Genomic DNA, 26,246 nt, shown 5'->3' on the forward strand with positions numbered 1-26,246 from the left:
AGGAACTACCTTTGGTGGGAAGGTAACAGCATTCCGTGCGCCTTCAGCGTTTAATCATGCCACCACACGACCACAGAGTCGGCTTCGGATAGCGCTGGCTCTTTGGCTTTGAAACGGAAATAAGCACCGCCCCCTGGAGTTGGGAATGACTAGCACTTATGTGCAAGGGAAACCTTTGCCTTACTTGTAATTTATATTTTCCAACGTATCACATGGTAAAATGTTCTCTCCAATATTCAACAGACTTTTTGATGGTTGTTTTGGACTGTGGCCTGAGTCCATTTGCAAATGGTTTTGTGCTTGATGTAAAACGAATGCTACTCCAGAATTCTTTTTGCAATCAATTATTTAAGCCTTATGAATATTAATGCAAAACAAGGGAGGGAGGGTGAGAAACAGAGAGACATCGTGGCCAAAGATTTCAGCAGGACCTGGTCAAAAAGTGAAGATGGAAGTTGCAATGGTTTAATCAAAGTTCTGTTTGGTTTTTATGCGCGTTTTTTTATCCACACGCTGCACACATTCCTGATTGTAGCATATGAATTGCTGGGATCAAATACTAACTTTCTATTTTGAAAAGTTCTACATAAATTACAGCCAAGAAAACTACAAGGATATGTCCAGGAATCAAACATCCCTCTATGGATAGTCCTTGACTTATGACAACAATTGGGACCACAATTCCATTACTAAACAAGACTAATCAGTTAAGTTGCGTCCAATTTTAGATCTTTTTAAAATTGTTACGCAAATCACTGCAGTTGTTAATTGAATCATGCAGTCGCTAAGCGAATCGGCCTCCCCCCATTGGCTTTGCTTGTTGAAAGTCAGCTGGGAAGGTCACAAATGTTGATCACATGACCCCGCGTGCAACCTTCGTAAATAAAACACATGTGGGTTGGGAAGCATAGGAATTATGATCATGTGGCCATGGGATGTAACAGATGTAAATACGAATACCAGTTGTAAATCACTTTTTTAATATTGTTATAACTTTGGTCACTAAATGAAAGGTTGTAAGTCGAGGACTCTCTGAACCTAGCTTGCTTTAAAGGATAGGTCTGAGAAGATAAATTGACGTGTAATCAGTTACTCTAGTTCTGCTTGTCCTCTTACAACAAATCATATTTAGCCGCTATATTAATTATGGCAAATGCTCTTTTTAAAGATCATCTATCAACTATCTATCGTCATTCAACTTGTGGCCCAGTTTATCCATTTGGCAGATTTCTCAGTAGTTAACCTGAAAGCGAAGAAGTAGGGCATATAGGAAGTCCTTGACTTATGACAAGTGATACCAGAATTTCCATTGTAAGTTGTTATAAATTGCATTCATACCCTTTTTATGACTATTATTGCCATGGCCGTTAAGGGAACCCCAGCTTTCATTAAGGACACTGTGACCAGTTGCAAATGCAAGCCAGTTGGTAATTGACAACTGGCTGTCATTGACAACCAGTGGCTGTATCCTGAGGTCATTTGCTTAATGATAGCGATAACCGCCTTAGCAGCCATTGCAATAAAAGTCAAATTGGAATCGCATGACAACGGGGGTGGTGGCAATTGCCTTAAGTGCAAAGACAAGCCGTTAAATGTGAGGACTGGACTTTTTCAGCCCTATGGTAATCTCAAAGGGTCATAAAATAAATGGTTGTGAACTGAGGACTAACTATCTATGGTTCCACCACAAAACCGTGTTCGACTAAAGCGCGCTCGACCAAACCGCGTAGCTGACATCATCACAGGGCGACAACAGCGCGGAGACAGAAGCACGCTGTAAACGCTAAACCTAAAATTAACCCCTAAACCTAAACCTAACCCCCCTAATCCTAATCCTAACCCTTAACCTGGACTTATAGAAAAAGATGAGCACAGGCCTGTGGCTTCTCTAAGATGACATCATATCTGTTTGATAAAGGAGGAATCGGTTTCATTTCATCCAGAGAAGTCCAATATTCTGCAAACGATGGAGCAGAACTACTTAAAACCTCTGTTGTTAGTGACGTCATGAGTGTGCCCTTCCAGTTTTCTCTGAGGCAACATGGAAACACGTAATTTTCCATTTCCTCTGGCCTGTTTTTTCAATTTTAATCATAGAATTTACAGATGCTGATTGTGGTAAATATTCTTTCTGTAAACTTCTTCAGTGGACCACATATTTCTCTCTCATCTTCTCGCGTTTTAACATTTATCAAATGGAGGCATAAATCAACAGAGATATTACTCATTTTCAGAGGGATCGGTTGGGAGGTTTTGACATATTGACACAAAGATCTATCACACACACACACACACACACACACACACACACACACACACACAGGGCTCTTCTCAAATTCAGATCTTAGCCCCGATATTATGAAAATAAGAATTGGGTGGATCCAAAATGGCCACAAATTATTGCATGACTGAAGTCACAAAGTGTATGATGGGATCTAGACTTTATTCACCCCTCAGAAAAGGGCCCTGCCTTTTCCACAACAATCTGGCCTTTTGTCATTGCCAAGATATAATTTCAATGATATGTATATGATCCAGCTGTTTTCCTGTATCTTAAAAAGCTCAGCCTGCAAAGTATGGAGCAGATAAAAGCAAGGTTGGGGTACTGGATTAGCTGTTCTTTGTTTTACCAGTAAGGGCTGTTTCAAAAGAAAAACTGGGTCTCGTTTCAGTATTTCATCTTAGCTCTGCATCTATATAGTATTTTCTCCATAAATCTTCTTATATAGCCACTCTTTGGTATTCCCCGTCTTTTGCAATATGGGAAGACTAGATCCAATGAAATTCCATTTCTATGACATGTTCATCTCTGTGTGGGAAACTCCCACCTCTCAGCAAAGTGATTCATTTCCAACTTAGCAGGCCTCCAGATTTCTATGCTGATTTTCCACTTCCAAAGAGAACACCTATGACCATGATGGCAAACCTACGGCATGCGTGCCAGAGTTGGCCCCAGTTCAGTTCTGCTGCGCATGCGCACGCACCTCCCACCAGTCAGCTGGTCTTTGGGTCTATGCCATGTATGTGCAGGAGGCAGGGCCAGTGTGGGAGGGGGGGGAAGAGCGTGCTCGCATGCACCAGGGGGAAGAGGATGCGGAAGGGTGGGGGCATGCACGCATGCACAGGGGCGGGACACACGTAGGGTGGAACATGCGAGGGGAAAGCTGCATGTGCATTGCATTTTGGAAGTTTGGCCATGCGCTTTGGGTACTCGGTCGGGAAAAGGTTAGCCATCACTGACCCATGACATTAAATTCCTAATGTGGTTCTGAAAGTATTTTGGATTCTGAACTACTATATAGGTAGTCCTCAACTTACAACAGTTCATTTAGTGACGGTTCAAAATTACAATGGCATTGAAAAATGTGACTTATGACCGTTTTTCAGTTATGACCTTCGCAATTTGAACCACTGACCATGTGATGAAAATTGAGATGCTTGACAAAACTGATTCATATTTATGACCCATATGGTTCACTTAACACTTGTGGGAGGAAAGGTCATAAAAATGGGGCAAAACTCATTTAACAAATACCTCATTTAAGGACAGAAATTTTGGGCTCAACTGTGGTTGTAAGTTGAGGATTAACTGCATTTAACAGCTTGCATTGCGATTTCATTTTATCAGTATTAATTTATTAAACACTTCACTCAAGGAAATGCTAAACAATATATAAAAGCAATGCAACAACAATAAGCCATTAAGTTCCTTTTTGGTAACCTCAGAAATAAGTCCCTGCGATTTTTTGGCCACAATTTTTGGGGGATTGTTTTCCCTTGTCTTTTGCCTAGGACAAAGAGAAAGTGACTCACTTGACAACATGGTGAATTTAGAGTCTCCTGGTTTCTGCCTGATGCCTTTAACGGCACACCAAACTGACCTTTTCCAATAATAAAATGCACCAAGGATTCTTGATGAATGTATTTTTTTCTTTTTATGTACACTGAGACAAATTCCTCACACTTGGCCAATGAAGAATTCTCTCCTCTTCTCTTTCATTCCATTCTTCTCTTCCATTCTTCTGTTCTATTCTATTCTTCTATTCTGTTGTTTTATTCTTCTCTTCCATTCCATTCTTCTGTTCTATTCAATTCTTCTGTTTTGTTCTATTCTATTCTTCTCTTCCATTTCATTCTTCTGATCTATTCTATTCTTCTATTCTGTTCTTCTCTTCCATTCCATTTCTCTGTTCTCTTCAATTCTTCTATTCTGTTGTTTTATTCTTCTCTTCCATTCCATTCTTCTGTTCTATTCTGTTCTATTCTTCTGTTCTAGTCTGTTCTATTCTATTCCATACAGCACATTGCTAAGGTTAGGGCAATATTATAAGATATATTTGACAATCTTGAAATCAGCAGGAGTCGCGTCCTTCTTGGCAAGCTGTAAGACGAGCCGCCAAGGGCTTTCAGCAGACGATTTCTTGCTTTTAGAGGCGCCCAGCTGTTTCCCCCCCCCCCCAACTCGGGCTTTCTCACCCTGGGAAGCGGCTGGGTAACCACCACCCAGCGGTGCCACCTCCCAAGATGGCCGCCGGGGCAGCCTTGGCACGCCGCACACGTGGGCACCGGGGTTGGGCGCAAGCGCGCGGCGCTGCCCGGTTGCTCGTAGCTGCGGCGGCGGCGGGGATCCCCGGGAATCGGTTCGGGGACGGGCTTCCCCTCCTGCCAGATCCCAGCGCCGAGCATGGCGAGCCGCCTGCCGCCCTGCGTCGTAGACAGCGGCACCGGGTGAGTGAGCACTGCGGAATCGAGGGCAAAGCCGATGAAGCCGCGGGCTGCGTCTCCTCCTCCTCCTCGCGCAGAACTAGCGGCTTGGCTAGGCAGGGCTGCCCTGGTAGGGTCGGGCGAGTCTCAGCGTCTCCTCCCATCTCAGCGTCGGAGCAGGTGCCGGTTCGGCCCTCTCCCTGCTACACACCATCTCCGCCCCCTTTTTCCTCCGCCAGTACTAGCGCCTTGGCTCTGCGCTGCTGCTTGAAGGAGAGACGTGGCGGCTCTCTTCTTGGTCTGAAGGCAGGGAGGGACGCCCTTTCTGCTGCTCCCAGCTCTTCTCTGGACCCAAACTATGCCACCACCCTCACCGTCTCATCCTGACGCTGTGCTAAGAGGGGTGGGGGGCGTTGTGCCAAACGGAGCAGCCCCCTCTTTACACGGAGGTCTGCAGTGCGTGCTTTGCTTCTACTGAGCTGGCTTTCCCTTTCAACCCTAAACTAGTTGTGGGGCTCCCTCCTGCTTCGAACAATTCCATGGTGCAAAAATTAAGGTTCTACATTTAGGCAAGAAAAACGAAATGCACAGGTACAGTATAGGTGGTAACTTGCTCAACAGTAGTAACTGTGAGAGGGATCTTGGAGTCCTAGCGGACAACCATTGGAGCCAGCCGTGTGCAGCAGCTTTTTTTTTACTTTTACTTTTGCCTTTATTTGTATGCCGCCCTTTTCCCTAAGGGGACTCAGGGCAGCTCACAATTCAAAAGGGAGGGGGGAAAAGACAAACAATAGACAATACAGCATGTTAAAAAAAAGAAAACACAACAATCACACAATTCGAGTGGGGCTACAATCTTAACCCCAGGCCAGCCGGGACAGCCAGATCTTTACAGCAGCGCGGAAGGACTGGAGGGTGGTGAGGGTCCGAATCTCCACGGGGAGTTCGTTCCAAAGGGACGGAGCAGCCACCGAGAAGGTTCTCCTCCGGGTAGTTGCCAGTTTGCACTGGCTGGAAGATGGAATTTGGAGGAGGCCTAATCGATGCGATCTCAGGGATTGCCACAAAGAAGAGGGAGTCAAGCTGCCAAAAAAGCCAACACAGTTCTAGGCTGCATCAACAGAGGGATAGAATCAAGATCACGTGAAGTGTTAATACCACTTTTTAATGCCTTGGTGAGGCCACACTTGGAATACTGCATTCAGTTTTGGCCGCAATTGAACCTGATGTAGAAAAGATGTGGAGACTCTAGAAAGAGTGCAGAGAAGAGCAACAAAGATGATTAGGGGACTTGAGAGTAAAGCATACAAAGAACGGTTGCAGGAACTGGGTACGTCTAGTTTAATGAAAAGAAGGACTAGGGGAGACATGATAGCAGTGTTCTAATATCTTAGGGGTTGCCACAAAGAAGAGGGAGTCAAACTATTATCCAAAGCACCTGAGGGCAGGACAAGAAGCAATGGGTGGAAACTAATCAAGGAGAGAACCTAGAACTAAGAAGCAATTTCCTGACAGTTAGAACAATTAATCAGTGGAACAACTTGCCTTTAGAAGTTCTGAATGCCCTAACACTAGAAAATTTTAAGAAGATGCTGGATAACCATTTGTCTGAAGTGGTGTAGGGTTTCCTGCCTAAGCAGAGGGTTGGACTAGAAGACCTCCAAGGTCCCTTCCAATTCTGTTATTCTATTCTCTGCCCTCACATTCCTGTCTTTTCATGCCTCCTCTAAGGAGAACCTTTTTCTGGTACTTTTGCATTCCCCTAGTGCTGGATCCACCCCCTCCCCAGCAGTCTCACTTGTGTTGTTTTTTTAAAAACTTTAGGAATAATTAGCTGTAGGCCCCAGAGATTAGTGAGGATTGCACCCCTCTTGAGTCACTTCTCCCTGCCTTCCAGCCTGAGACCCAATAATTGCCTCTCCTTTACACCTCCTTGCAAGGACCCCAAGAGGCAAATAGCTGCGCGTCTTCCTCTTCTAAAAAAAAGCAAACAAATTTCAAACTATCAGAAGTCTGCCCAGGGTAGCATCAGCCATCCATCCTTGATTATAGAAATTATAGAAAAAAACAGCTACGCATCTTAATTTCTTGCTCTGTTTCTCCCATCCTTTGCCAGTTTTGTTATTGTCTCTAAATATACACACTGGACTTCTCTCTTGTTTCTCAGCTTTCTGCCACACTTTCTTGGAAGTGTTCACACACACAAAAAAATCAGCTTTTATTTTATAACTCCACTAGCTAATAACCTGGTATGTCCCTGGTATTTATTTATGCCAATCCTGTATTAGACAGGAAAAAGAATGAATTATATCTATAGTTTCAGGTCAAAGTAATGCTGGAACACACACACACACACGCACACATGAATCCAAAATGCACACAATCACTGTCAAAAGTACTGTGATTTGACATTATAGATATAATTCATTCCTTTTTATTTCAGCAGCCCATGCGTTCCAGAGTTATGATGGAACACTCACACACAGACACACACTCCTCTTTCTAGCCTGGGTGCCTTAACGACTGGACCAAATTGGCTGTCCTCAACTTACAGCTGTAATCGGGATCAGAATTTCTATTGCTAAGTAAATTGTTAAGTCGTTTCTGAATTTAGGACCTTTTTGTCATGATTGTTAAGCAAATCACTATAAGTGTGAGAATCAGTGGTAAATCACTTTACTTGACCTTTTTTTTTAGATCAAAGTTTTCTCTTTATTGAACAAATCTTACACCATTAATCAAACAGCGTGTCATCTGAGTACAATGTTTGTGTCATCATATTTAACATTTACTATCATTTTAAATATATTTTTAAACTTTCCATTTACCTTTTCATTTCAATTACATTTCAATTCAACTTCTCCCCTATAAATCTGTTTTCCTTCCCAATTTATTTAATTTTGTATCTCTTTTTGCCTATATTCATTTTCTATCCAGTAGTAGAACCTCCCTGATATATTATAATACTCCGATTCTTCCTTCCCTTTAATTTCCAATGTTAATCTATTCATTTCTGCACAACCCAATATTTTCTTAATTACCTTTACTTGACGTCAAACAACACTCCTTACTAGCACTGATGATATTATCTAGTTAGGGTAATGAAACGTCTGCAAGAAAACAAGGGAAGTCATAACAACCAAATTAAGAGTCACGGACATAAGGATGGCTGTGCACCATTCCTTTAGAGACCATTCAGAGTCACTGAATAATTTTGAATGACTCATGACCAGTTCTCACACTTATGACCATTGCAGCAGTCCCACAATCAAAATGTGTGTGCTTCACAATCTGCATGAATTTGTAACAGTTGCAAGTCCTAGGATCCTGGGGCTGTCATTTGCAACCGTCCTAGGGAACTTCTGATAAGCAACGTCAGTTGAGGAACACAGATTTGCTTAATGACTGCCTGATTCACTTAAACAACTGTGGTGATTTGCTCGAAACTATGGCAAAACTTCATAAAATGGGGCACAACTCACTTAACAACCGCTTTGCTTAGTAATGGAAATTTTCAGCTCATTTGTGGTTGTAAATGGAGGACTCCCTACAAGCCAAACAGATATATAACCTTGTATATGAACGATCTTTTCTTTGTTAATATGGAAATGAAATAAAGTACAGGTAAAGGTTCACTTCGCACATCTGTGCTAGTCGTTCCTGACTCTTGGGGGCGGTGCTCATCTCCTTTTCAAAGCTGAAGAGCCAGTGCTGTCCGAAGACGTCTCCATGGTCATGCGGCCAACATGACCAAACACCGAAGGCGCATGGAATGCTGTTACCTTCCCACCAAAGGTGGTTCCTATTTTTCTACTTGCATTCTTACGGTTTTTTTTGAACTGCTAGGTTGGCAGAAGCTGGGAAAAGTAACAGGAGCTCCCTCCGTTATGCAGCCGTAGGGATTCGAACTGCCAAACTGCCGACCTTTCTGATTGACAAGCTCAGCGTGTTAGCCACTGAGCTACTGGGTCCTTTAGCGAAATAGAAAAAGGCTGTATCTAATAATCAGTTAACCAAATAACAATGGTTGCGTCATTCTGTGTCCCTGATGTGTTGTAGGGATGTTAAACGATGCTAATAAATCTTGTGTGTCTGTATTATGCAATCCAACATTGTTTTGGTAATTTATAGATCCTTTGTTCATTAAGTGCTTGTCCTCCTCCTAAACTCCATAGCATGACTGGTATAGTTTTATTTTGAATTTTTTTCATTTTCATTTTTTTTTACTCTGCCTTTATTTTTTATAAATAACTCAAGGCATTGACATACTTAATACTCCTTCTATTTCCCCCCACAACAGCAACCCTGTAAGGTAGGCTGGTTGAAAGCCATCCGGTTTTTGTGACTAAAGTGGAACTAGAACTCCCAGTCTCCTGAGAATTGGCCCAAAGTCACCTAGCCAGCATTCATGCCTACGGCAGTATTAAAACTCACAATTTCCTGATAATTGGCTCAAAGTCACCCAGCTGGCTTTCATATCTAAGGTGGTACTAAAACCCACAGTCACCTGGTGAAATCACCCAGGAGGACTAGAATTCTTAGACTCCTGGTTTCAGGCCTGATGGTTTAACAACTAGACCAGTGATGGTTAATCTTTTTGTCGCGTGCTGAAAGTGTGAGCACGCACACGACAGCGCACATGTGCATGTCCATACCCATAATGCATTGCATGCACGACCCCCCCACACCCCTGTGCATGCGTATGTGACCTCCGCCTGCACCCCGTTTTGGGCCTAGCACGCCTCCCCGAAGCTCGTGGGACCAAAAATAGCAGTTAGCAATAGCAGTTAGACTTATATACCGCTTCATAGGGCTTTCAGCCCTCTCTAAGCGGTTTACAGAGTCAGCATATCGCCCCCAACAACAATCCGGGTCCTCATTTTACCCACCTCGGAAGGATGGAAGGCTGAGTCAACCCTGAGCCGGTGAGATTTGAACAGCCGAACTGCAGAACTGCAGTCAGCTGAAGTAGCCTGCAGTGCTGCATTTAACCACTGCGCCACCTCGGCTCTATAAAAATGGACCGCAGGGGTGTGTACACTGCACCCTCCCGCTCCATGTGCACGTGCACTCCCCCTGCACAGGCGCACATGTTGCCCTCATGTGCCCTGCCCCCACACAGATGCAGCAGAGACCTGAAAATCAGCTCGCTGGCGGGAAGCATGCGCTCATGTGCAGTAAAGCTGAGCTGGGGGCGACAGCTCGCGTGCGCACAGAGAGGGCTCCGCTTGCCGCCTGTGGTGCCCGTGCTGTAAGTTCACCATCACAGTATTAGACCAAACTGGCTCTCTTCTTATTGCATTTTAGGTAGACTTATTAATAGCTACATAACACAACGCTAGCTGCTAGCCGTTTCAATTCTCCTGTTAGTTTCTACCAATCCTTTCCTGCAGTTCTACAGATCAGCTTACACATTCACCCTAAAGTCAGGAGGCATAGTGATCTATTTAAAACTTCCTAGAGGGCATTCCTCTGATATTATTCTGTCTGTCTAAGGTGGCATTGCATATATTAACTAAGGCCTGATCTAAAAATCCCATATTTAATTACAGTTACATGAGCAATCTGATCATCTTCCAGGCTTTTTCACTTTTGGTGTAGAGTTTGCAATTGAATCAATACTGCTAAATATACATCTATATTTCAGAAGAAGGTCTCTATGAACTTGCTAGGACTTCTGAGAAACCTGCTGAGGATTGTCCTGTAAATCGATACAGCCTCTCAGAAATTATTTCGAGCGCAGGATCAAAGCCCTGTATACCATGTCAGATAATGACATTAATTCTAGAGAGGTAGTGACACATTAGAGATTGATTTCATTTCACGTGCCAAAACATCTCTCAACATTGCAGGCAAAGCAGCCGTAACCAAGATGTGTAGAGTAGAACCTGAGGAGAGAGATTTAAAGAAAGATTTGCACCAGGCTCGAAAAGGTCCATTTTTAGGCATTCTCTTCTATTTTTGGCATGCTTCCCTTGGTTAAGACAAATGGTGAGGCTGTGAATCTGCGTTGTAAACTATAAACATTTGCAAGGTAATAGGTTGGTGAGGATTGCATAATGAAAGGTAAAAGTAAAGGTTCCCCTTGCACATATATCCTAGTCGTTCCCGACTCTAGGGGGCGGTGCTCATCTCCGTTTCAAAGCTGAAGAGCCAGCGCTGTCCGAAGATGTCTCCATGGTCATGTGGCTGCCATGACCAAATGCCGAAGGAGCAAGGAACGCTGTTACCTTCCCACCAAAGGTGGTCCCTATTTTTCTACTTGCATTTTTACATGCTTTCGAACTGCTAAGTTGGCAGAAGCTGGGACAAGTAACGGGAGCTCACTCCCTTACGCGGCGTTAGGGATTTGAACCGCCAAACTGCCTACCTTTCTGATTGCGACCATGTCCCTTTATTATTAATATTAATAATATTATTAATAATATTTATCTATTATTATTGTATAATAGAGTGATTTAAGATCTACCATTTTGATGGGGAAATGTGAGAGTCATAATATTTTTACTTACTTAATTTCTTAATTTGATTTTAATGTCATCTTTATTACTTCATAAGTAACTCTAGGAAGTGAATTTACTTAATACTCTTTCCTTTTCCCATTTTACCCCACAACAACAACGTTGTGAAGTGGCTTGGATCTCAGGGAAAGGGGCTAACTCAAAATCACCCAGTTGGTTTTCATGTCTAAGGCAGGACTTGAACTCACCACCTCCTGGTAATTGGCCCAAAGTCACCCAACCAGCTTTCATGCCAAAAGTGGGACTAGAACTCACAGTATCTTGATTTCAACCCTAACCAAACTGGCATTTTTCTTATAAGTGAAGTCCCCTTTTTCAGTTGAGTTTTAATTCTGATCGCCTTATGGCTGCAACCATTCATGCGGATTTCTTAACAACAATATGGAAATGTTTCTGTTGTTGCTTTTTTCTTTGATTTCACAGTCTAGTCAACAGATGAGATGCCCCAGAGATTTCTAGCCCTGTTTGCTTTCCTGAGCCAGACACCTGCTCCGCTATCTCTTTCATTGCCTATTGAAGAACAAGTATTTGTGTGAAGGCTTACGAATTGATGCCCTGGTTTTGCCAGCCTGAATTATTATTATTATTTATTTTAACCATGTTTATTTAATTGTAAGCCTGGATTAATACTACCTCGTGGGGAAGACTGAATCCTATACAGTACATCCTGTTCAGTTGCAAGGGCAAATTCTCTGCTGGGACTCAAAATGGGGAAAAAAAAACCCAGAGTACTAGTAAATCAAAGCATAACTAAATAGCGTTGATTATTTTTGAGAAAAGAACTACAGTTCTGCGATTGAGAACTTCGACCCTAAACTAGACATAGATGGAAATATGGAGGGCTGTTTCATATGATTTTCTTTTTAAAATTTTCTTTTATTTTTTCATTTTCATAACATATAATCACATGTATACTATTACATAGCCAATATCATATTGTATTATTAAATGTTTACATCAATTCATCTTACCATCAGCTCCCAAAAACAATTATTGGCTTTTCTGCTCTCCATACACCATATTCGTACCTTATCCATCACTTTCTTCTCCCTCTCTCCTCCCCCTCGCTACCTCCTTTCTTCCCTCTGTCATCTTTCCTTTCTCTATTTCCCCTTCCTCTCTCCTCCTCTCTCCCCTTTCCATTCCTCCTTTCTCTCCTCCTCTTCCCCCCCTTACCCTCTCTCCTATCCTTCTCTTCTTCCCTTACCGCTCTCCTCTACTTCCCTCTTCCAATATGATCTTCTTAAGAACCTCCCAGGCATGCCAGTTCTCAAAAGCATGGGAGAGGACCCATCTTGTTAAGTCCACAGTTCTTAAGTGACTCAAGACTAATTACTTCCATAGCTTTGAGTGAAGCCAAAGCATTAATCTGTTAAAATCAGTATATAGCAATTATTAATCATAAGATAAAAGAAGGACCAGGAACACAATAGCAATAGCAATAGCAGTTTCAGCCCTCTTTAAGTGGTTTACAGAGTCAACATATCGCCCCCAACAATCCGGGTCCTCATTTTACCCACCTCAGAAGGATGGAAGGCTGAGTCAACCCTGAGCTGGTGAGATTTGAACAGCCGAACTGCTGAACTGCAGTCAGCTGAAATAGCCTGCAGTGCTGCACTCTAACCATTGCGCCACCTCCAGCTTACAATGGCTAGATACCATCAAATCTGACACCAGCCAGAACATAGAACAACTCAAAGAAACAGGGCAATTCTCAATTCAGGGTTGTAGGAAAATACAAGTATAAAGGTTAAAAAATGGTACAAGTGTATTCATTATTGGGAAGTAAAACATTGAACAGAAAATTATTTTTATGTAAATATTAAGTCGGGATCACTGGAATGCCACCCCGAGAACCCATCAGAGAAAGTAACAAGCAAGGGCAACAAGAGAAAGGAGGGAGGATGAGGAGGGAAAGGAAGAAAGGGCAAGGCAGAGGAAGTAAGGGAGGGGAAGCAAGAGTAGAAGAGAGGGTAAGAAGGAGAAGAAGAGAGGAGTGGGGGAGAGAGGGGAAGAAGAAAAGAGGAAGGAGAGGAGTATTTATAAGAATGTATACACTGCGCTGAGGTGGCGCAGTGGTTAGGGTGCAGTACTGCAGGCCACTTCAGCTGACTGTTATCTGCAGTTCAGCGGTTGAAATCTCACCGGTTCAAAGTTGACTCAGCCTTCCATCCTTCCGAGGTGGGTGAAATGAGGACCCAGACTGTGGGGGCGATATGCTGACTCTGTAAACCGCTTAGAGAGGGCTGAAAGCCCTATGAAGCGGTATATAAGTCTAACTCCTATTGCTATTGCTATTGCTATACTTGTGACTGTACTTGAAAGGAAACAATAAAAAATATTTGTGTTATATTTGTGTTGATAAATAAATAAAGGGCACAAATCAGCACAAATATAACACAAATATAACAAAGGCAACAGTAAAAATATTGGGTTTCTGTCATGATGGACTCTCTTGTGACGAGCCGATTGACAGATAATGGAAGCAGTTAGCTTCCTCCCATAATTGGGGCATACCAGGGGTTGTGACACTAAATTATATATATATATACACATACATACATACATACATACATACATACATACATACATACATACATACATACATATATATATATTCACCAAGGGTTGGACACCACTACGTAGATAACACCACCACCACCACCACCACCATCATCATCTAGAATTAAATATTACCTAATAATTACTGTTTGGGCTTTCTCGAAGTCCTATCATTTTGGAGCTCACTGACCATGAGAAATCTCTGCAAATATAAGCAATGGAAAAACTGGACATGCAGTTGCGATCTTCAGCCCTGAGCTTAGAGGATGGTGCAATCAATAAGTGTGTGGAAAGCTGATTGCTCAGCATTAAAGCAAGGCCTAGAAAAGTTGATAATCAGTAAAACACATGGAATGCATCATATGTGTTTCTTCTTCTTTTGAACTCATGCTTCCCTTCAACTTCAGTCGTTGAAGCAGTTTAGTTTCCAGGTTATTCTTAGGGTCTATTACAGCATTCTAGCATGTTTTGATCTACAGTTTTGGATTTTTATCTGATTTTTATTACATTATCACTAACTTAAGGTTGCAAAAATATCCAGCACACCTTCTCTTATGTTCCCCACAAGGACCAGCCTGTGAAGTGAGCTGGGCTGGGGGAGGGACTGTGCAAAGTTACCCAACCAACTTTCGTGTCCAAGCAAGGACTAGAACTCAAGTCTCCTGATTTCTAGGCCAGCACCTTAATCACCACATCAATCATCATTTATATGAAGACCTACTTTTTTTTGCCATTTTTTAAAAAAAATTCTATTCTCTTACATACCATTTTAAGTATACATTCACATAATTGTTATTCTTCTTTACATTTGTCATTCTTATACATTTGTTGTTTAATAGGTTATAATATACAGTTTGGGTTGCTTTGTTTACCATCCCTTCTGCCAGTTGTAACACCACATTATTTTCCCTTTCTTTTCTCCCTCCCTCCCTTTTCTATCTCCTTCCTTCTTCCTCTCCTTCCCCTTTCTTTTCCCCTTACCTCTCCCTTACTCCTACTCTTCCTCTTCCCCTTCCTACTTTCTCTCGTTCTCCTTCATTCCCTTCCACCCTCCTCTCCTTACCGCTTTCTCCCCCCCCCATTTCCTCTCATTCTCTCTTCCTCTCTCCCTTTCTTTTTCTGTTGTTATAGGTGTCTCTTTCAAATCTCAGTTTGTTTTCTTAGGATGGTATTTCTGCAAACCCAAATATAATTTAGTATCATTTCTTACGCAGAATTACTGAGGCCAGGAATAAAGGAGTTTTCAAATTTCTATGGGGGGAAGGCCAAGAGATTGCTTACCTCTGAACTGAACTGAAATCCATCCTCAGAAGATGCTGATTAGTATTCTGGTACCATACTTCCAGACACTGGATGACATTCCATTTATCATTACCAAATTTCTTACAAACACACTTTAAAGCATAGGTGTCCAACCTTGGAAGCTTTAAGCTTCAACTTCCATACTGGCTGGGAACTTCTGGGAGTTGAAGTCCACATACCTTAAAGTTTTCCCAGGTTGGATACCCCTGCTTTCAAGGTTTCAGCAATGGTGATAGCGAAATAAGATTTCTTTATGGCCATCACTTTGGCAGACTAATTTTGAAAATGGATTATTGTATACATTTGCATTTGTTCTAAGTCTTCTACTGTTTATGCTGCCTTTCTCCAGGGCAGGCATAGAAACCCAGCAATTTGGATGAAGAGATATATTTGTGCTTTACAAAACATGATGCATTTACCTGCGTGAAATCCTTGGTCACAATAAACCTTTATTTGATTCAGAAAAAGCTGGCCGAACATGATGCATTTATTTGCAAGCCATTTTGGCTAAACCTGGCGTGGCTAAACCACGCTGAGTCTCTAATTATCTGCTTTCTTCTTATTCTAGGTACACAAAACTGGGCTACGCTGGAAATACTGAACCACAATTTATTATCCCATCATGTAAGTAGAGGGTATTTTCATAATACGTGCTCATCAGTGGAGAGAGACAGGCATTTGCCTTCTCCACTGTTTAGTGAGTTTTTCTTGGGGGTTGAGGGTGGGATGTGTGGGCTCTTTCTTCTGTGAAGTAGTATTTACTACATTAGTGTCCTTGGCTAGTATGTAGATGGAGAGACAAAGGTCTCCTTGCCAAGACTGGCCCTCATTAAGCCACTTTCCGGTTGCTATGGCAAATCCTCTTTCCTTCCTATCTCTATTATGTGCGCTGCCACAGATCTGCCTTGACGAACAAGTGACTTCCTTCTGACACCATGGATACAGCTTTTCACTTGGGGTACCCTTTGAGCAGCTTGTATTCTGAATTGAAGATGCCATCTGCATGTGGGACTAAGCACCTCTCTAACGGCAAATATTTACCGTATTTTTCGGAGTATAAGATGCACTGGAGTATAAGATGCACCAAGGTTTTGAAGAGGCAAATTAAAAAAAAACATGTTTTTGCATTCTGCAGTCCTCCCAAAAACGGCCCCGTTTTTCGCGAAAATGGCCTTTTTTTTTTTAAGGCATGAATAGCCTTTAGGAGGCTTGTAGAGTGTTCCTGGGGGGTGATCCCCCCCAAAAGAGCAAATGGCCCATTTTCTGTCAAAAAAATTGCATGCATAGCCTTTAGGAGGCTTATAGAATGCTCCTGGGGGCTAGGAGGGGGGGAATTGAGCAAAAAACCAGCCTGGTTTTCACTCATTTCTGCCCTTCCCAGCCCCCAGGAGCACTCTGAAAGCCTCCTACAGGCTCTGCACAGCAATTTGGTGAGGGGGCCGGGTTTCAGGAGGCCAAAAATGCTGTATTCGATGTATAAGACGCACTAAGATTTTCAGCCTCTTTTTTGAGGGAAAAAGGTGCGTCTTATACTCCGAAAAATACAGTAATTGTTCTCCCAAAGCGAGCGCACCAAATGTGTATTTGCTTTCCAACTCTTTCACATTTAGGCATTGCAATAAGAGAATCGGCCAAAGTAGGTGACCAGGCGCAGCGGAGACTGGTCCAAGGCGTGGATGATCTAGACTTTTTCATTGGAGATGAAGCTCTCGTCAAACCCACCTATGCTACAAAGGTAAAGGTGGAGCGAATAATGGGAGTGTCGGGCACAAAGAATCGGGACCATACATCGACTTTCGCTTCGGAAGATGTATTGCTCAAAACTATACACAAGAATCTCGCCAATTAAAGTTCAGTACTAAATTGCCACCAGTTAAAAGTCCACAGAATTCAAGAAGGGTTGGGCTTAAGACTGTTTCCGGGAATGTAATGGCTCTAAGCCAGTGTTTCTCAACCTTGGCGACTAAGTCCTGTGGACTTCAACTCCCAACTCCACCCCACTTCTGTCTGCTTTTCTCATATATTGAGCTCTCAAAGGATTGGATCAGCAGGCGGTTTCTTTTCATTTCAGGCATCCACAGAAAGGATTCAAATAAATCAAGATGGCAGACATCCCTCGCGTGATTGTAGCCCTGTTCCTTTTTGCAGGAAGTCCACGACTTATAACCAGTCAGTGACCATTTGACTTGCCTGAAAAAAGGGTACTTGCAACCTGCATTTGCAGTGCCAATGTACAATCCCCTTCCCAGGATCATGTAACTGCATTTTTTGGATACTTATCAGCCTGCCTGCACTTAGGGCTGATTGCAGAGTTACATAGTCTCATGACCTTAATTTATGACACTTTTGCCAGTAAAAAATAAAAATAAAAATCATAGCAAAAAATGGGTTCACTTAACGACTGCAGTGTTTTTTTACAACCTCTGTTACTCTCTTAATGACCCACTGTAAAAAGGATTGTAAAATTGGGTCTGGTCACATGATGACCTGCTTAACGAGGTTCCACCACAAAACCGCGGACGACAAAATCACGCTCGACGAAAGCGCGTATGTGACATCATCACAGCGCGATGAAAACATCACGCTGTGATCGATAAATGTAAAAATAAAGCGAAAACCTTACCCTAACCCCCCAAAACCTAACCCTAAACCTAACCCTAAACCTAACCCTTAACCTAACCCTAAATCTAACCCTAAACCTAACCCTTAACCTAACGCTAAACCTAACACTAACCCTTAACCTAACGCTAAACGTAACCCTAACGCTCTAAACCTAACCCTAACCCTTAACCTAAACCTACCCCTAACCCTTAACCTAACCCTTACCTTTATGTGAATCGGCTTGCTTTAATTTTATTTTTATTTCAATTTTTAATTTTTTTCGTCGCGCTGTGATGACGTCAAATGCGCGCTTTCGTCGAGCGCGCTTTTGTGGACTGCGGTTTTGACGGGTCACGGCTTAACGATTGTCAGACTTAGGACTGAATCGCAGGCTTAATTACAGTTGTAAGGTAGTACCTGCAAGTAAGCCCTCCAAATCATATTGAAGTGCCCTCTATGTTGATTGTTTCGGTCTTCCTCTGCATATGTTCCTTTTACCCCTAAAGTCTTTGGCACATTCTGGGTCCTTAATCTTTCTATGCCACAGAACCCTTTTAGACTGTTGAAAGCTACGTATTGCTTCTCAGAAAAGTGTATTTCAAGGCTTGCCATGAAATATATAGATGTAGATTACATTAGAGAGGAAAGCATTGATGCTCAAATACAATTATCCAAATATTGAAGAATAATTCAGCTCATTTTAGAGAGCAATATTGATGTTAACAAACTTTTTTGTTTTTTAAAAAGTTTTTTATTAAATAAACATTAAAAACATTGGACATAGTACGACATTTCTGGCCTAAACATTTCCATATAGTGATTAGATCGTACAACAATTGCATTTATATCCATTCCATAGGTGTCTGTAGTCAGTTATATTACCTGTCTGTTCATCCTTTCTTTTATATAATTACTAATCATACAAATACATATCCAATTTCTACATATCACACATTCTTAATACCCATATTTTCCAATTCTTAACTTGTCTATATGTTTTTCTGTCTCGGCCTTTTCCCCTCATTTCTAACCATCCGTACCATTTGTCCCAGATTTCGTGATATTCCGTCTCATTCTGTCCATCTCTGCACACCTCAGTATCTTATTTATTATTTCTTGTTCCTAGGGAATCTCCTTATTTTTCCATTTCTGTGCAAAAACCAGTCTTGCCGCCGATAAAATAATGCAGCATTAAATATAGTCAAACCTTTTTGGAGTCCATAGGCTGTCAGTTGACTTTGTTATCTAGTTTCATTATTGGATGGAAAGTTGGAGGGTGTTGAAAATAAAGTTATTATTTATTTTCCATGTGAGCTCATAGACTGCTAAAATCTCAGGTGAAAACCCGCTGCTTTAAACTTAACTAAACAACTCTAGAATTCCCACTCAGCCTGGTCATCAGGGAGTTGAAGTCCCAACCAATTTTGAAGTCAATTTTTCCTTCCGAGTAAGAATTATTACATCTAGTTGATCCCAATTCCCTGAACCTTTTCCTTCGTTCTCCTCTTCTGAAGTCTAATGTAGGCCCTTCTATTTTGCTACTGCATTTTTGTATCTGTGCTGATTATCAGCCATCTAGGTCATAATTGCCTCAAAGGTGCTTTTTTGCTTTTTCAAAAGGCAACAATTTTTTCCTTGATGAAGCCATTTTGCTTCTCATCCAAGAAGTTTCTGACAGAACTGAAGAACTGAACAAGCATCTTGGGTGAGAAGTGAAACATTTTCCTCAAAGGGGAAAAAAAAACAAATTCCAAGTTCCTTTTAAAATAGCACCTTTGAGAATAGTGCATTTTGTTACCTCTTGCTTTCTCTAAAGCAGAGGTCTTCAAACTTGGCAACTTTAAGACTTGTGGACTTCAACTCCCAGAATACTCCAGCCAGCTATGCTGGCTGGAGAATTCTGGGAGTTGAAATCCACAAGTCTTAAAGTTGTCAAGTTTGAAGACCTCTGCTCTAAAGCTTACAAAAAAGATGCATTTATTGAAAGGAAGATCCAGCAGAAGAGACCTTTGAGGAAACCAAAGTAAGAACAAATTTGGCAGACAGTTGAGTTAGAAATTTACAAAACTATTGGAAGTTACCAGAGCGCTGAAAAAAATGGACCAATCACCTTTTTTGACGCTTATGACCATTGCAGCATCCTCCTGGTCATGTGATCAAAATTCGAGCGCTTAGTAACTGGAACTTACTTATGATGGTTGCACTGTTCCAGGGTCATGTGACCACCGTTTATAACCTTCCCAGATGGCTTCTGATAAGCAAAGCCAATGGGGGAAGCAGGATTCGCTTAAGGACCACACGATTCATTAAGAACTGCAGTAATGGGCAAAAAAGGCTGTAAAATGGGACTTAAAATGGAGATTAATTGTTCTGTCAGGAAATTCCTCCTCAGTTCTAAGTTGCTTCTCTTCTTGATTAGTTTCCACCCATTGCTTCTTGTTCTACTCACAGGTGCCTTGGAGAATAGTTTGACTCCCTCTTCTTTGGGGCAACCCCTGAGATATTGGAACACTGCTATCATGTCTCCCCTAGTCCTTCTTTTCATCAAACTAGTCATAAAATGAGGCAAACACACTTAGCAACAGAATTTTTGGGTTCACTTGTGGTCGTAAGTCATCCATACTCCAAAGGGTCACCTTGACAATTTCTTGAGAGGCCCCTATATCTTATTTGGTTTGATCTGGTGCCTTTTGTCTCAGCAGATGGCTCCCTATCTAACTTGTACGTAGGCACCTGTCCTTAGAATATAGAATTGCAGAGTTGGAAGGGACCTTGGAGGTCTTCTAGTCCAACCCTCTGCTTAGACAGGAAACCCTGCACCACTTCAGACAAATGGTTGTCCAATCTCTTCTTTAAAACTTCCAGTGTTGGAGCATTCACAACTTCTGGAGGCAAGTTCTTCCACTGATTAATTGTTCTCACTGTCAGGAAATTCCTCCTTAGTTCTAAGTTGCTTCTCTCCTTGATTAGTTTCCACCCATTGCTTCTTGTTCTACCCTCAGGTGCCTTGGAAAATAGTTTGACTCCCTCTTCTTTGGGGCAGCCCCAGAGATATTGGAAGACTGCTATCATGTCACCCCTAGTCCTTCTTTTCATCAAACTAGACATACCCAGTTCCTGCAACCGTTCTTCATATGTTTTAGTCTCCAGTCCCCTAACCATCTTGTTGCTCTTCTCTGCACTCTTTCTAGAGTCTCCACATCTTTTTTACATCACGGTGACCAAAATGGGATGCAGTATTCCAAGTGTGGCTCACCAAGGCATTATAAAGTAGTATCAACATTTCACGGGATCTGATTTTATCCCTCTGTTGATGCACCCTGGAACTGTGTTGGCTTTTTTGGCAGCTGCTGCACATGGCTGGCTCCTATTTAAATAGTTGTCCACTAGGAGTCCAAGATCCCTCTCACAGTTACTACTATTGAGCAAGGTACCACCTATGCTGTACCTGTGCATTTTGTTTTTCTTGCCTAAATGTAGAACCTTACTTTTTGCATCATTGAACTTCATTTTGTTAGATAGTGCCCAATATTCAAAACTGTCAAGATCCTGCTGAATCTTAATGATAGAACAGACCTTTGTTTCTTCAAGGTAAAGATGACACATTCATTCATGGAATGATGCTGTGGTTCCTTTCTCCTTCACTTCAGTGGCCTATCCGGCATGGCATGGTGGAAGACTGGGATCTGATGGAAAGGTTCATGGAACACATTATTTTTAAGTATCTCCGGGCTGAACCAGAAGATCACTATTTTTTAATGGTAAGACCAACAGGCAAATGGTACCATACATCACGCTTAAGTATTGTTGGTAATACATTTTGACATTAGTAATATAAGTACATACTGTTATGGCCTGCTAGTGGCCAGCAGAGTTGGTGGCAGATTCGGACAGTGAGGAGGTTGGGGAGGAAGATGGGCCAGTCCTGGAGTCTGGGGAAGGCTCTGATGAGGGCTCTTTGTCAGAGGCAGAGAGGGGGCCAGAGTTGTCTGACAGTCATCAGCTGCCTTTGGAGTCAGATATCAGTGGGGCGGAAGGACAGCTGGAGTCTGTTCCTGATGTGCGCATGCGCAGATCTGCCAGGAGAAGGGAACAGCTAAGGAACAAGGGCTGACTCGGGAGTAAAGGCACAGGTAGACGGAGAATGGCCCCTCCCATAGGAATAAAGAGGAGCGAAAGGGGAGTTTGCAGGAGACAATTAGTTCAATTCATTAGGGTGAAGATCTGTTCTTGACTTCTTGCCAAGTAATTGCTGCTATAGCATGGCCTTTGGAAGATATCGGCCTGGCAACACTCCAAGCTTGATAAGGCCTGTAGTTGTGGAATCTCATGAAAGACTGTTTTCCGGGACTTTGCAGGAGAGGAATTCCCTTCAACCTAAATAAAAGAGGTTTTATCTGGAAGAGGAGTCTGCTTCATGATCTTGGGAAGCCTAGGTCAGAAAACACACACACAGACACACACACAGACACACACACACACACAGAGACACACAGACACACACACACCATACATGCTTAATAGAAAAAAAGTGACTTGGGAAAGTCCACATCACAAATGGTTGGAACTTGGAGCAGGATTTATTTGACAAATAGATACACAATCCTGATTTTATCCAAAGGATACACACACAGTGTCCCTTTTTAAAAAAATATTATCCTAAGAATCTCTATAAATAACATGTTTCTTAGAGTCTGGAGAGCCAAAGTGGGAGAATAAATATGGTAGAATATTATGTTAAGCACTAAAGAAAACAAGGAGACAGTAAATATTTAATACCAGTTTAATTGTTGTCAATGTATTAAAAATAATTTAGCCATCAGTTCACTAGCTGTATTCTTGATTTGATAGCACCTGTCAAACATTTAGCTGTCAGGAGAGAGAATTACAATAAACACAAATGCTGTCTTATTAACCTTGATAAAATATATGATTGATATCCTTTTTGTTTAACTCTGTCTTTTGAAAATAGACTGAACCGCCGTTGAACACCCCTGAAAACCGAGAATATCTTGCAGAGATCATGTTTGAATCATTTAACATACCTGGACTTTATATTGCTGTGCAGGTAAAATCAAACAAATTCTTCCTGGAACAATGCTGCTTTTGGCATTGGAAACAGTGTATTTAGTTCTCTCCCTCTCTCCCCCTCCCAGTATATTCTGGAAGAGAAGTTGATATGATTAAGTAGGGTGTCCAAAAGATGAAGATGGCAGTTGCAACACCTAAAAAAAGAACAGAGTTTGAATCATGCAGCTGTAGGTCCCATCTTACATTTTTTTTAACCCTCTCAGCAAATGTCTGTGTGATTGATGTAGGGAAAGTATTTTCATTTGGCTAATGTAGAAATGTTAAGAGTTACTGCTGAAGACCTGATTGCATATAAATAGAAAGAGGAAATTGTGTCATTCTTACAAAGTCAATTTGTTTCAAGGAAGGGAGGGAGGGAGGGAGGGAGGGACGAAGGAAGGAAGGAAGGAAGGAAGGAAGGAAGGAAGGAAGGAAGGAAGGAAGGCTTTTGCTGTGATCTCACTCTGTATTTCATCTCTGTAGCAAAGATTATTTTATTTAACTATTTTCCAATTTTTTCTGTTTTGCATCATTGCATAATTTTAGCCTTTAAGACAGCCCTGTTTCTTCCCTATCCATACCCTGCTCCAGGAACCTACCATAATCTCATGATTATATTGGTTTGTAGACTAACTAGCATGGGGACCAGAGATAACATCTATAAAAGTGGAAAGCATTATTCTATGGCAGTGTTTCTCAATGTTAGCAAGACCGTGGATTTAAACACCAAGAATTCTGGGAATTGAAGTCCACAGCTCTCCAAATTGGTCTAGGAAATGTTAGTTTAGGAAGACTATTCTGCCCCATGGGTGCAGAAGATGTAGAAAGTGCTTTTGTTTTTATTTTTAATTATTTTTATTTTTATTAAAATGTCTTTTACATTTTCTTTTCTTTGTTTTTTTCCCTAAAAATAAAGAGGAAAACTGACATTAGAGAGGGCTGAAAGCCCTATGAAGCGGTATATAAGTCTAATAAATAAATAAATACATTTAGTCTTTTATTTTTTAATTTATTTTATGTATAGAGTCTCACTTGGGTTGGGAATTTACCAACTATTTGGGAAATTGGTAAGAAATTCTATATTACTGTTTTATTTTTCAAATTAACTTTCACAGGCCGTGTTAGCCTTAGCTGCATCCTGGACTTCACGACAAGTTGGGAACCGTACCTTAACTGGCACAGTGATCGACAGCGGTGATGGGGTGACTCATGTCATTCCAGTGGTAAGTACGATATACAAGTAACCCTTGACTAAGCCAGTGTTTCTCAACCTTGACAACTTGAAGTCCTGTGGACTTCAACTCCCAGAATTCCCCAGCCAGCTATGCTGGCTGGGGGATTCTGGGAGTTGAAATCCACAGGACTTCAAGTTGCCAAGGTTGAGAAACACTGGACTAAGCATTCACGTAATGATGGCTCAAAATTACAAATGGTCTTGAAAAAAATGATTGTACTGTTCTCTCAAACTGTGCAACACTTTGACAGTCACATGATTGCTTATGGGATCCCAATTTGGGTATTTGGCAGCTCTCATTTATGAGTGATTATAGTGTCATTCTACAGTCACACAATCACAGTTTGCAATCTTTTATGTTGATTTTTGGCAAAAAAAAAAATAGCCCATTGGGAAAGCTGGATTCGGTTAACGTGATTTGTTTAACAACTGCAGTGAATGTACTTAATGTTTGCTGCATAAATTGTTGTAAATTTGGGTCCAAACCAGGGGTGGGTTCCTGCCAGTTCTAACCTCTTCTATAGAAGAGGTTCCACAAATCTACAGTGCCGTTTAGAACCGGTTCCAGCTCCCTCCCCCCGCCCGTCAGCACATCATCAAGATGAAGAGACAGAGGAGGAATTCTGGGTGTTGAAGGCCACAAGTATTAAAGCTGTCAAGTTTGAACACCCCTGGAGTTTTTTTTCTAAAGGGTTAAGGGTGCAAGGGTCTTGTAACTTGACAGCTTTAAGACTTGCACACTTCAATGCCAGAGTTCCTGAGCCAACATGACTGGAGGAGGAATTCTGGGAATTGAAGTCCACAAGTCTTAAAGCTGTCAAGTTTGAACACCCCTGGGGTTTTTTTTTCTAAAGGGTTAGGGGTGCAAGGGTCTTGTAACTTGATAGCTTTAAGACTTGCGTGCTTCAAATTCCAGAGTTTCTGAGCCAACATTTGGGTTGCTAAGCAAGAGTGTTGTTAAGTGAGTTTCACCACATTTTACAAGTTGGCCACGTCCACCCAGTCACATGGCTGGCAAGCCACTCCCACTCAGTCACATGGTCAGCCAGCCACTCCCACAAAGCAGGTCATACCTACAGAAGAGGTTCTAAAATAAATTGAAACCCACCACTGGTCCAAACTGACAAGACTGCAATGATTTATGATAGAAATTCCACTCTCAGTTGTGGTCATAAGTTAAGGAAGCACCCATGTTTTTTATTGTTGTTGCTGTTGTTTTGGGGTCCTGCTAATTGCACCAGAAAGTAAATTATAGAAATGTGTTAAAGCAGTGCAATTGCTTTGGAAGATGTACTTGGGAAGACATAGGAATGTGAAGACAACACTTATCTGTGCAGTGGTTTAACAACCAGTTTGCTAAGTGTGTGCATTGCGTGCGCACGTGCGCTTGCGTGCAGCACTGAAAATGGAGCATTTAGAAGCTCAGCTGCTTACTTTCCAAGTCAGCAATGGTAAGTAGAACAGCGAAAAGGTGGGGGTGGGGGGGAATCAGCTATGCTGCACGATTGTGATGAGCTAGAAAGCAGGAAATAACTAACAGGATAGGGCGGGTGTGGCCATCAGAATTAGTGAGCTACCAGTTCGCCCGAACCGGTCTGAACCAGCTGAATACTACTTCTGTATCTGTGGATGTATCTTTAAAGCAAACACATCTGCTTTCAGAACCTTCTGCATCGTATCTGAAATCATAGAATTTATGTTCTGGACACTCTCCGCCAGGGTGGTTTGCAGGAGTGTCAAAAAACTGCACGGTTGTGTGCCACCTTTACTTTTTTTTTTTTTTTTGACACAAACACACCCTCCTGCATCAGCATTCTCTCTTCAAAATAGGAAATAGACATTTATAACAAAATCAAATATCTTCAGCTGCACTATACTAATGAATGTGAACTGATTACTGCATTTCAGAGGACTGTTTTGCAACACGCAGGAGTCAATATGTAAAACTGAGTTATTCAAGGAACAATTTTGCACATGTACTAAAAAATGACCGAGACTCACTTCTCGAGCAGTTATGTGAGCTTTGCAAACGATGCATCTTTTTTTTAGCTATTTGTTGCTAAGCAAGGCATTTGTTAAGTGAATTTGGCAATCGCTGTCGCTGTGGTTATTAAGTGAATCACTGCAGTTTTTAAAAGTACCACGGTTGTTAAGTGAATCTCAATTAACTTTGCTTTTCAAAAAGTCACAAAAGGGATCACATGACCCTGGGAATACTGCAACTGTCATAAATATGAGTCAGTTGCCAAGCA

The 26,246-nt window shown here is 41.8% G+C and overlaps 1 protein-coding gene across 3 annotated transcripts in view; it reads left to right on the forward strand.

Annotated features, from left to right (window-relative positions):
* The first annotated feature begins 4,489 nt into the window (after positions 1-4,489).
* ACTR3B (actin related protein 3B) overlaps positions 4,490-26,246 on the forward strand; it is a 41,417-nt gene continuing 19,660 nt past the window's right edge. Inside the window, exons 1-6 of one of the 3 annotated variants that reach the window (XM_032238110.1) lie at positions 4,490-4,728; positions 15,658-15,713; positions 16,700-16,824; positions 21,341-21,451; positions 22,663-22,758; positions 23,876-23,983. In XM_032238110.1, coding sequence (XP_032094001.1) covers positions 4,685-4,728; positions 15,658-15,713; positions 16,700-16,824; positions 21,341-21,451; positions 22,663-22,758; positions 23,876-23,983 — 540 coding nt within the window. In that variant the 5' untranslated portion in view covers positions 4,490-4,684. Of the gene's footprint in view, positions 4,729-15,657; positions 15,714-16,699; positions 16,825-21,281; positions 21,452-22,662; positions 22,759-23,875; positions 23,984-26,246 lie in introns of those variants that run through there. The other 2 variants (XM_032238112.1, XM_032238111.1) reach the window with 2 other exon arrangements.

Source organism: Thamnophis elegans, chromosome Z (genome assembly GCF_009769535.1).
Source record: "Thamnophis elegans isolate rThaEle1 chromosome Z, rThaEle1.pri, whole genome shotgun sequence".
Lineage (NCBI taxonomy): Eukaryota > Metazoa > Chordata > Lepidosauria > Squamata > Colubridae > Thamnophis > Thamnophis elegans.